The 12,058-nt window shown below is 47.5% G+C and overlaps 1 protein-coding gene across 2 annotated transcripts in view; it reads left to right on the top strand.

The window, feature by feature from the left end:
* Positions 1 to 11,332, top strand: part of LOC118218727 (monocarboxylate transporter 2-like) — a 29,432-nt gene extending 18,100 nt beyond the window's left edge. For both annotated transcript variants that reach the window (XM_035401362.1, XM_035401363.1), the window contains 4 exons: positions 2,273 to 2,512; positions 8,127 to 8,270; positions 8,662 to 9,468; positions 11,006 to 11,332. In XM_035401362.1, coding sequence (XP_035257253.1) covers positions 2,296 to 2,512; positions 8,127 to 8,270; positions 8,662 to 9,468; positions 11,006 to 11,292 — 1,455 coding nt within the window. In that variant the 5' untranslated portion in view covers positions 2,273 to 2,295 and the 3' untranslated portion in view covers positions 11,293 to 11,332. The remainder of the gene's footprint in view (positions 1 to 2,272; positions 2,513 to 8,126; positions 8,271 to 8,661; positions 9,469 to 11,005) is intronic.
* Positions 11,333 to 12,058: the final 726 nt, after the last annotated feature.

The raw sequence follows: 12,058 nt of genomic DNA on the forward strand, positions 1-12,058 counted from the left end.
TCTGTATGGCCCTTTGAATAAGGGGCGTCTGCTAAAATTCCTGTAAAGCAATGTGTAATGTTATTCTGTGGAATGCAACAAGCAGACCTTTGAGGACCAACTGCTCACCCGGCAATCAATAATGTACACACTCCTTAATTAAACCTTTAATGTACACACTGTTTAATTAAACTGCACTCTGAGAACAAATGTCTAGATTCTACATTTTAAATCGACAGTTCCATGAAATGTAACTAACTTCGGACACTGTACACATCTCAAAGCTTCCTATATTAATTCTGCCTATCTGTTACCATCGCTTTGCATGACCTGTAAATCTAACCATATTCATGTTTTTTTGTTAATTTGTGGCCTTACAGTTTTAACAATATTCAGACAATATTATAGTGTAAATATCTTTAGAATAAGAACATAATGCAGATTTTTGTTTTTAAAGATTTTAAAGACATTTTTCTTGAAAAAATTAATTATGAAATCTAATCCCGCAAGTGTATATGGTTTTGAGATTTGGAAATTTGGTCTCAACCTGCACGCGCAGTATTCTGTACACGATGAAGCCACGCTTGTTTGCTTTGTAAATAGCTTGAGGCTCGTTCTTGGTCAATCGAGCATTTTCTGCTCTTCTGGTGGCTTCAGCCGTGCTTCCCTGCTTTTCTCACCTGTGCAAGTTTATGCTGTTGTGCCAGACGTCAGCTGAGACCTCCTGATCCAGCTTGAAATCCTGTTGGGCCTTAGGCAACATGCAGTCAGCTGACCGGGTTTCCTCTGTTCAACCTTGTCTGGGAGAAGCAGGCGGCCATCTGCAGTAGTGCTGGTCTTGTGACCGGGGGGTGGGGGGGGGGGGGGGGGGGGGGGGGGGGTTGTCCACAGACTTGAGTGACTAATTGTTGCTGTGTCTTTGAACAAAGGGGAAACTTCCCAGAGGGGCAAGCAGGAAGGCTGCTCAGCCGGGGTTGCCAGATTGGGTTGGAGGTCAGGAGCGCGGTGGAGGTTGCATTGCTTATTTTGGAACGCTTTCTCGGTGAAGTCCCGCCTCCTGATCCACGTTCCCGTTTGGCACGATGACCGTCTCTCTGATCTTGGGCTGGCTGGGGCTGCTCAGAAAGCAGCGGGGACTCGGTGCGGAAACTCATCGCCTTTACCAACCGGTGCTGGACAGATGGGTATCCCCCCCAATTTCCCGCTTTGAATTTTCCTCAAGAGCCTACAATTAATTTAGAGCCCGAAGGCTTTGCAATCCTGGCTAGTTTGAGAGCTCGAGAGTGACCGTTTCCCGGTTAATAATATGTTCCACGCTAGGCTTTCTTAGGAGAAAGGTTTCGGAGGAACAAACATTACTGCTTCTGGATCGGGTCACGAGATCAGCTGTACGGGCCATTCGGTTTGGTCCAGCAATTCAGGTTAAGCACTTTAGTCGACGGTGCCACAGCGGCCTGAGAGTTTAGGTTAAGTTTTCTTTAGCTGCTTATTTGCCTCTTTTGTTGTGTCGCTATCTGCAGGTTCATATTTGTTTTGCCAAGTCATGCATTATTATGTACGTAAAAAGTGGTCGCACGACAAAAAATTGACGGTAACTCATCCAAGGGTGAAGAGCATTGGCCCGCAGAGCGCCACCTGGTGGGACTGGAAGGAAACAGGCGGTGTTCTGCCAGTGGGCTTCTGGCTCTGACTCGCTTTTTCCTTCCTGGAGTCTGAACTAAGATGGTAGGCCTCTGGTGTCCACCGCCACCTATTGCACTGGACATGCTGTTGTCTCGAAAGTGCAGAGCATCATCATCCAAAACCTTTTGGATGGCGTCAGTGGTTTGAGGATGCAATGGTTCCTGTGCAAAAAAAAAAAAAAAAAAAAAAAAAAAAAAAAAAAAAAACGTAAAGCAGAACAAGTGATAAATTGGACCGACGTGGCATCGCAATTTAAAAATACTTCACTTTCTCCAGCCCCGGTGGGTCACATGACCCTAGGCCTGGGAACCTAAATGCTCTCGGAGAAAGGCACTTTATCGGACGTCTAAATCTACAGAGTGCTTTTAACCATTTGGCTGGGTTGGCTGGTTACAACATGACGTAGATTCTTAAACGCGTCACTCCCTGCTTCTGGCTCTTTCACACGAAATGGCATTCCCTTGAAACAGGTGCACCAGAACGCTGCAAGCCGTCTCTGCCAACGTAGCGGCGGCGGCGGCGGCGTGCCACGGGCAAAGCTTAGCTTCTTTAGCGTGCGCCGCGTGAGCTCTGCCCGCCTGTGGCTCACCCAAACCTGTTTTTTGTCCAGTTTAAGGTCGAGCTGGGCCAGAGATGCCGCCCCCTGCAGGAGGTCCTCCGGTCGTCACCCCGCCAGACGGGGGCTGGGGCTGGGCGGTGGTCCTGGGCTCCTTCATCTCCATCGGCTTCTCCTACGCCTTCCCCAAAGCCATCACCGTCTACTTCAAAGACATCCAGATCATCTTCGGCGCCTCCTACAGCCAGATCGCCTGGATCTCCTCCATAATGCTGGCAGTCATGTATGCTGGAGGTAAAAAAAAAAAAACTGATTTCACACCGTCTTTTTTTTACATTTTGTTTTTCTTATGAAAATTCCTGAACCTACCACTTTGAACATTTGATGCCAATTTCTGATTTTCAGTTGATAATTTGGATATAAAATCACATTGTCTTAGAGAAAATATTGTGTGTGTACCATTAATTCCACTTACCCTGATTTTCGGTCGTCTGATGTGATAATGCTCCGTATGTGAACTCAGATCATATTATTTCTTGTAAAAGACATAGTTCAGTTTCTGAATATGTTTTTGATACACAAAACAGAGTGTAATTTAAAGCAAACACTAAGTAACTCCAAAGCAGCTTGTTGTGGCAGAGGTGTAGTTTAGAATGCACTTCACTTCTATGATCAGAGAGCTGTAGTTTAGATAGCTCTTCACTCTTACGGTCAGAGAGGTGTAGTTTAGAAAGCTCTTCAGTGTATGATCATAGAGGTGTAGTTTAGAAAGCTCTTCACTGTATGATCAGAGAGGTGTAGTTCAGAAAGCTCTTCACTGTATGATCAGAGAGGTGTAGTTCAGAAAGCTTTTCACTGTATGATCAGGGAGGTGTAGTTTAGAAAGCTCTTCACTTCCATAATCAGAGAGGTGTAGTTTAGATAGCTCTTCACTATTACGGTCAGAGAGGTGTAGTTTAGAAAGCTCTTCACTGTATGATCAGAGAGGTGTAGTTTAGAGAGATTTTCACTCTTACAGTCAGAGAGGTGTAGTTTAGAAAGCTCTTCACTCTTATATGATCAGAGAGGTGTAGTTTAGAGAGCTCTTCACTCCTATGGTCAGAGAGGTGTAGTTCAGAAAGCTCTTCACTGTATGTTCAGGGAGGTGTAGTTTAGAAAGCTCTTCACTCCTATGGTTAGAGAGGTACAGTTTAGAAAGCTCTTCACTTATATGATCAGAGAGGTGTAGTTTAGAAAGCCGTTTATTCACTACTAGTTGGAATTGCACAAACGGGAACTGTTCTCAGTGTGGCTGATTTGTTGTTCCTTTGAGGTCTCCCTCAAGCACTAATTAGTTTCCGACCAAACGTAGCGTTGTTGACACAGGAAGCTGGGCTACTTTCACTGAGAGCGCTCCTCTCAGGCTGCACGCATCGCGAGAAATAGTTGCAACTGAAAATACGATGAAACATAATTTTTTGAAAAAAAAATAATCAGGCAAAATGTGCACACACAGCTTCTGGGGACATACCGTCTAACATACAGTAAAAACAGAAATCACACCAATAACTCCAGAAGTGAACTTCTGGGAAGTATGCCTTTAAGGTTCTGGCCTTATTAAGCCCCTCAGGTCCATATAATATATGAGCCTTTGCATTTATACGGTCATACACAACCAGGAGAGTGAACTGCTTTCCTCCCCTGTGAATGTTGGTATTTGTCATATATCTCCATGTCATTCTAAATCTGCCACTAAACCAATATAGGACATACAGCAATATAGGTCAAACATAAACACCCTCTGTGTTCCAGAATTAAAGTTACTGGGGTTCTGAATGATTTTTTCCAATTAATAAAAAGGTAACACTTCACATTAAGTTTATACCTGTGTAGTTAAATTCTACCTAATCTGGTAACAAAGAGGGTTATTACTGTGTAACTCCAACATAGGTAACAGTGAACATGAGTGAGCGGTATTCTTAATTATACGTGTGAAAATGACCAGCCCTGTTACCTCTCTCCTGTTAATGCATTTATTTCCCATCATGGAGACATATTGTGAAATTAACAGGCAAGGTTTCTTTGCTCTATATCATGAAGATATATATTTTAAATTCTCGCGTAATCATGAATACCAGTATCTGTTACTTATGTTAACCATTTGTTTCCAAATTGCAATTCTACAACACAGGTATAGCTGCAACTTAATGTAATGTGTTACCAATAGAAATATTTGGTTCATGCTATAGTGGTTTCTGTTTTGCAGCTGTTAATTATTAAGATCAAGCCTTTTACAGGATAGGCTATAGCAAATGTTTAATTTCATACTTCTTTGTATTTAAAAACAACCAATCAGGTCTAGGCCTTTATGTTACGTTCTTTAGTTGTACTGTGCCAGCAGAAAAGCTTAAAGTTGGCTAAATGAAAAAGTGTTGCCAAAAGTATGCACACAGTATTTACACTAACACAAGTCACTGCATGGTGTTTCCATGTGGGTCTGCGTTAGTTGGGGGAAAAAGAGAAAGCCGTAGAGGATGCAAAGCATGCTGGGGAATGCAGGTTCGAAGTAGACCAGAAACGTGTCATTGCATTACATTCTAAGCATTAGCAGACATTTTTTTTCTTTCCACGGTTTACATTCTTTACACACAGTCCATTGACACAGCTGGATATTTTACTGAAGCAACAAAGATTAAGTACTTTGCTAAAGGGCACAAGGGCAGTGCCTAACCAGAAATTTGAGCCTCTCTCAGTAACAGGCCCAGTTCCCAGACCATTATAGTGCAATACCACTATCCTAACAAGAGCTGGCCTACTACTCTGCCACTATCCCAACAAGAGCTGGCCTACTACTCTGCCACTGCTCCAACAAGACCTGGCCTACTACTCTGCCACTATTCCAACAAGAGCTGGACTACTACTCTGCCACTGCTCCAATAAGAGCTGGGCTACTACTCTGCCACTGCTCCAACAAGAGCTGGCCTACTACTCTGCCACTATCCCAACAAGAGCTGGGCTACTACTCTGCCACTATCCCAACAAGAGCTGGCCTACTACACTACCACTATCCCAGCAAGAGCTGGCCTACTACTCTGCCACTATCCCAACAAGAGCTGGCCTACTACTCTGCCACTATCCCAACAAGAGCTGGTCTACTGCACTACCATTATTCCAACAAGAGCTGGCCTACTACTCTGTCACTATTCCAACAAGAGCTGGGCTACTACTCTGCCACTATGCCAACAAGAGCTGGCCTACTACTCTGCCACTATCCCAACAAGAGCTGGCCTACTACTCTGCCACTATCCCAACAAGAGCTGGCCTACTACTCTGCCACTATTCCAACAAGAGCTGGACTACTACTCTGCCACTGCTCCAATAAGAGCTGGGCTACTACTCTGCCACTGCTCCAACAAGAGCTGGCCTACTACTCTGCCACTATCCCAACAAGAGCTGGGCTACTACTCTGCCACTATCCCAACAAGAGCTGGCCTACTACACTACCACTATCCCAGCAAGAGCTGGCCTACTACTCTGCCACTATCCCAACAAGAGCTGGCCTACTACACTACCAGTATTCCAGCAAGAGCTGGCCTACTACTCTGCCACTATCCCAACAAGAGCTGGCCTACTACTCTGCCACTATCCCAACAAGAGCTGGCCTACTACTCTGCCACTATCCCAACAAGAGCTGGCCTACTACTCTGCCACTATTCCAACAAGAGCTGGCCTACTACTCTGCCACTATTCCAACAAGAGCTGGCCTACTACTCTGCCACTATTCCAACAAGAGCTGGCCTACTACTCTTCCACTATCCCAACAAGAAGCATTTTCCCAGGAGGGAAATCAAACCCACAGCCTGTGAGCTACAAGACAAGTTTCCCAACCATTTTATTTATTCTACACTCCTGACCAGGATACGTGTCCTGATGCTTGTTTTAAGTTGGAGGTTGCTAGTGCGCAGAAATATTGATTGGATCCACAAAAAGTGGGCGGGTTCATTGCGGTGTCACATTCTTGGGGCCTATCGCAGTGTGGTATGTCACTTTGAGCTCTTCAGCCTTCCTGCCAGTACCCAGGGGGGCAGGCTGCGTCCAGCCAACAGGAGCAGGGGGCAGAGAAACTGGGAAGGAAGTGAAAGCAGAGTCAGATGTTATTCAGCTGCCAGCCAGACATGTTCATTAGGGACTTCCCCGACTTTATTTTCTCTTTTGACCTTGAAGCAGGAGACCAAAATCTGTCTATAGTTTTCCGTATCAGATCTCACGCCTGAATATAAATATGTGGTTTGATAACGCATTCTGCTACCCATGTGTGCCCTTCAGCCTCAGTTCAAGGGCAGCTTGGACAAGTTTACCTTTACTGCTGGAACAGTACAGTAGGGCTCGGTTTAAAAGCGATGACCTCATTTAAGAACCATTTTCCACTGCCCTGCTAATTTGAGCTCTCTCATCTCACATCTGTACTGAAACCCCGTCATTACAGTATCTGCTTCGGGGCCTGTAAGTATACGCATGTTTGCAACAGTGTGTGATAGAGACTTTGTTTATGCTGAGCAGGCATAAGACTGTACGTACTCAAAGGGCAAAAGGCACGCCACTCGCAGTGTCAACAGCCCAGCTAGCTCTGCCCTTCAAAGGACCAGCAGAAAGAGGAATGTTACGTCATGTGACCAGGAGGAAGACGTAGCTGCCCGCTTTTTTTTTTTTTTAAATGAAAGAACGTTAAAAAAAAGTGGAATGGAAGAATGTAGTGATAACAGCTCATCCTAAAACATGCTGTCAAGGGGATTGTTTGGGGGAAAGAAATACTGGCTGTTGTACCTGGTAAAAATATAATGTGAGGCGAAGCGAGCAGATAAACTGGGTAATCTGAGAACAAATATAACATTTTAAATTCCACGCATGGAATTCCAGGCATGGAATACATTATATGCAGGAAGTTAATTTCATGTGAACTTTAAGGAATACTAATTACGACTTCCCGTTGTCTATGGACATCTGTCTGGATGTCACATGCACTGAACACATTTTCTGTGACTGACTAGTTACATTACATTGCAATCACTCAGCAGATGCTCTCATCCAGAGCGACACAAAGTAGTGGAGATCATGACTGTTACTCCCAGAGGACCGCAAAAATGTGACATCGCCAAGAAGGCACAGAAGCCCGTTTAAAATTAAAGAAGTGCAATGTGTACCTAACAATTAGTATTGTAACCAAAGGAGATGCCACCAGACAGATAAGACACTCAAGAAATCCAGAGAAAGAAAAAGAAAGAATATATACATGCGGTCGGGGCATCCATGGTGCGATCCGAAGAGGTGAGTCTCCAGACTCTGTTGGAAGATGGGCAGGGTTTCTGCAGTTCTGGCTGCAGTGGGAAGCTCGTTCCACCACTAGTGGGCCAGAACAGACAGGAGACGTGACCTGGACAGTGTAAGCACCCGGGGAGGTACCAGATGCACGGATACGGATCAAAGTCAAGTTCGCCGCTGTGACCTCAGCGTATCCAGGGCGACCGCGAGGACGGTTGGAGTGAGCAAACAGAGCCGGTGGGAAGCCCCGCCCACATCACTGCCACTCGCACGTTTGCAGCTCCGCCAGAGCAACAGATGTGTGTGTGCGTGTGTGTACAAGGGATTCTGGGAGATGAGTGAGCCAATACCAAGCCGTTTGTAATAATAAGCCGTTTGTAACTCCAAGGTTGTAGTATTGATTGTAGTTTCACCATGTGTGGAGCTGAATCTGTACCATTGAATAAGACACTTAACTTGAATTGCTTCCCTAAAATATTCAGCTAGATTGTACATAAAAAAACTGTAAAAAAATTTTTATTTTTTATTTTTTTTACTGCTGTGTAAGTTGCTTCGGATAAGAGCATCTTCTAAATGCCTAAAAAAAAGATGTAAAACTCTTCTGTTCCAGGCCCCATCAGCAGTATCCTGGTGAACACGTACGGGTGTCGGCCTGTCATGATGATGGGAGGCTGCCTGTGCGCCGTGGGAATGATTTCCGCCTCCTTCTGCAACAGCGTGGTGGAGCTGTACGTATGCATCGGGGTCATTGGAGGTAAGCCCAAACAAATCCCTTTATTAGTCAGCTTCGCTTCGTCGACTCGGGCAGTTGGCCAGGTGTAAGGACAGGGAGCGTTTGAAGTGAATCAGGCAGCGCTTACATTATTACATTTCGGACTGTGAAACGTTTGCCAGGCACGCCGCCTACAGTTTCAGTGCCTGTTTGCGTTGGAAATGCTGGCCATCCTTGGGCGTGGCATACATGGGACAGATACTCTCATAAAAAAAAATAATACTGTAAATTCAAATTAGGGTGAAATCAAAAATTAATAAATTTCGCCTAGTCAGCACTTGTTTCGGTCATTTAGACAACTTGAAGGCGATGAAAAGTTCCAGGTTTCAGTTAGGCACTGCGCAATGCGTTCTGTCGTTACCCCCCTTTCCAGGTTTGGGCCTGGCCTTTAACCTCCAACCCGCCCTGACGATGATCGGGAAGTACTTCTTCAAGAAGAGGCCCATCGCCAACGGGCTGGCCATGGCGGGAAGCCCCGTGTTCCTGAGCACCCTCGCGCCGCTCAACCAGTACCTCTTCAACACCTTCGGCTGGCGGGGCAGCTTCCTCATCCTGGGGGGCCTGCTGCTCAACTGCTGCGTGGCGGGGTCGCTGATGCGCCCCCTGGGCCCGGCCCCCGGCCGGAAGGCGCCGGAGGCCCCGCCCCCCCCCGTTTCGTCCCTGAAGAGGAAGGGCCGGGCGACGGCCTTCGAGACCGTCAACAAGTACCTGGACCTGTCGCTCTTCAAGCACCGCGGGTTCCTCATCTACCTGTCGGGGAACTGCATCATGTTCCTGGGGTTCTTCGCCCCCATCGTGTTCCTCGCCGCCTACGCCAAGGACATGGGCGTGGACGAGTACTCCGCCGCCTTCCTGCTCTCCATCCTGGCCTTCGTGGACATGTTCGCCCGGCCCACCATGGGCCTGCTGGCCAACTCCCGCTGGGTCCGGCCCCGGATCCAGTACTTCTTCAGCTTCGCCGTGCTCTACAACGGCGTCTGCCACATCATGTGCCCGCTGGTGGAGGGGTACTCGGGGCTGGTGGTCTACGCCCTGTTCTTCGGCTTCGCCTTCGGCATGGTCAGCTCCGTCCTCTTCGAGACCCTCATGGACCTGGTGGGGGCGCAGAGGTTCTCCAGCGCCGTGGGGCTGGTCACCATCATAGAGTGCTGCCCCGTGCTTTTCGGGCCCCCGCTGGCAGGTACGGGGACGGGGGGGGCGGGGCCAAGCCGTATTCTAACGAACCGGACCGGATTTGTTACACCCGTTTGTCTTTTTTTTTCTTTTCTTTTTTGACAATTTCAACTCTGCAAGGATGAAAGAGTTCCTCAGATACATGGATTAGAGAATGTTTCAGAGCTCACTGGTGCTCATTGTGAGGTTATTGATAAGCGCATGCAGGATAGCCAAAGCTTTTTAGTCTGATTGACAACCCAGCATGCACCAAATCTTCTGAACATTTCTGAAACACGGAAATCTGTGTATCCGCCTTACTCTCTCATCTTTGATGCTAGTGTTGTCAGTCAGTGCTTACTTACCGAGCACTACACATTTCCTTAGTCCTTGCTTTGAGGCAGCTGACCCCGGAAATGGTGTTAATCACCTCAGAAAGAATTTGACATCCTTGGTTTTAGACTTTATAAAATAGTTAATATACAGTACAGTACTGTCTATTACAGTATCTTACAGTATGTTACAGTAAACATGTACAACCTCTGGAGGCGATTTCCGCTATGCAGGCCATTGTGAAGCTGGCAGTTAGACAAAAATAACTTGTGTGCATCTTTCAACACATAAGAACTACATGGTCCAATCAAAAACATGCATTATAACTGAAGTAACAATTTTGAATAACTCCATAAAGTGAACTATCGCTCTAAATAAAGGTCAAAATAAAATTAAGAATTAAAACAAAAGGTTTTTAAATCTATAAAATAAATTAAAGTGAACTACAAAACATTTACGTATAGGACAATATATGTTGTTTTTCTGTCAGTAGAACAAGAGGGCGTCGGTGAAAATTGAGGGTAAATTATGCACTTATCAGGATTTTTTTTAAAATATGGAAGCATCAATGCTTGCAACAGCTCGCCAGGGCTCCTAATAGAGGCAGAAACCCTGAGGGTTTTCAAGCCCAGGCTCAGATGGGCCAAATGGCCTGTTCTCCTCAATAGGTATTTTTATGTTATGCTCAGATGGGCTGATTGGCCTGTTCTCCTCAATGTGTATTATGATGTTTTAGATTGGCCAAATGGCCTGTTCTCCTCATTATGTATTTTATGGTCTTATGTTCTGTATGGGCTGAATTGCCTATTCTCCTCATGTAGTTTTATGTTCTTGTGTTCTTAAAAAGAGCTTTAAATTAGGACAAAATAAGAATACATTATGAATTAAAAATACACTGTGTTAAACCTGGACTTTTACACACCAAGGGTATCTGCCTCTACTAATGGTAAATGGTAAATGGACTGCATTTATATAGCGCTTTTATCCAAAGCGCTTTACAATTGATGCCTCTCATTCGCCAGAGCAGTTAGGGGTTAGGGGTTAAGTGTCTTGCTCAAGGACACTTCGACACGCCCAGGGCGGGGTTTGAACCGGCAACCCTCCGACTGCCAGACAATCGGTCTTACCTCCTGAGCTATGTCGCCCCCTACATGACACAATAAACTATTCCACAGATTAATAACTTTCTGTGTAGAAACTGTAGAATAACTGCTTGTTTTGTGTACTTTCAGGTAAACTGGTGGACATAACGAAGAATTACAAGTACATGTACTTCTGCTGTGGGGCAGTTGTGATCTTAGCCAGCATCTGGCTTTTCATTGGAAACGCCATCAACTACAGGCTGCTGGAGAAGGAGAGGAAAGAGGCGGAGAAGCTGAAACAGATGGAGTCGGATGGGAAGGTGGAGGCCGTGGCCGAAGCGGAGCCCGACCCAGACGAGGAGGCCTCGGAGACCCTGTGCACCAGCGCCGGCCACCAGGAGGACGCCACCGCAATGCAGCGGGAGACCAACATTTAGCCCTGCCCCTGAGCCCCCACCATACCCCACCCCTGAGCCCCGCCCCAGAACCTCCATCCCACCCCTGAGCCCCCACCCCACTGTGCCCCACCCCTGAGCCTCCACCCCACCATACCCCACCCCTGAGCCCCGCCCCAGAACCTCCACCCCACCATACCCCACCCCTGAGCCCCACCCCTGAGCCCCCACCCCACTGTGCCCCACCCCTGAGCCTCCACCCCACTGTACCCCACCCCTGAGCCCCGCCCCAGAGCCCCACCCCTGAGCCTCCACCCCACTGTACCCCGCCCCTGAGCCCTGCCCCTGAGCCTCCACCCCAGAGCCCTGCCCCTGAGCCTCCACCGTACCCCACCCCTGAGCCCCACCCCTGAGCCTCCACCCCACCCCTGAGCCCCGCCCCTGAGCCTCTGCCCCAAACCTGAGCTTCCATCCCCGGAGTCCCCCACACGAATCCTGCCAGAAATCTCTTCGGGGCCCGGCGCGATGAACGTCACCGCTAAAGCAACGCCTGCGCCTCCGATGCCGCGAACGAGGGACCGGTTCGCCCCGCCATCCAGAGAAACCAAACGGCGGCGCTGTCGGGAGTTTGGAGAACCTACAGTTTGAGTTCCGCTGGCGGGCTGATGTCCACACTCCAGCCCCCCCCCGGGCCCCCTTTCGCTCGTCTTCCAGGGTCTGGTTTTTTGTGTTCCGCTCGTGATTCGCTTTACGTTACTCACGGAAACACTCCCGCTTGCATTTCCCGTTCAATATGGCGGCCCCCCGC

This window comes from Anguilla anguilla, chromosome 19 (genome assembly GCF_013347855.1).
Source record: "Anguilla anguilla isolate fAngAng1 chromosome 19, fAngAng1.pri, whole genome shotgun sequence".
Lineage (NCBI taxonomy): Eukaryota > Metazoa > Chordata > Actinopteri > Anguilliformes > Anguillidae > Anguilla > Anguilla anguilla.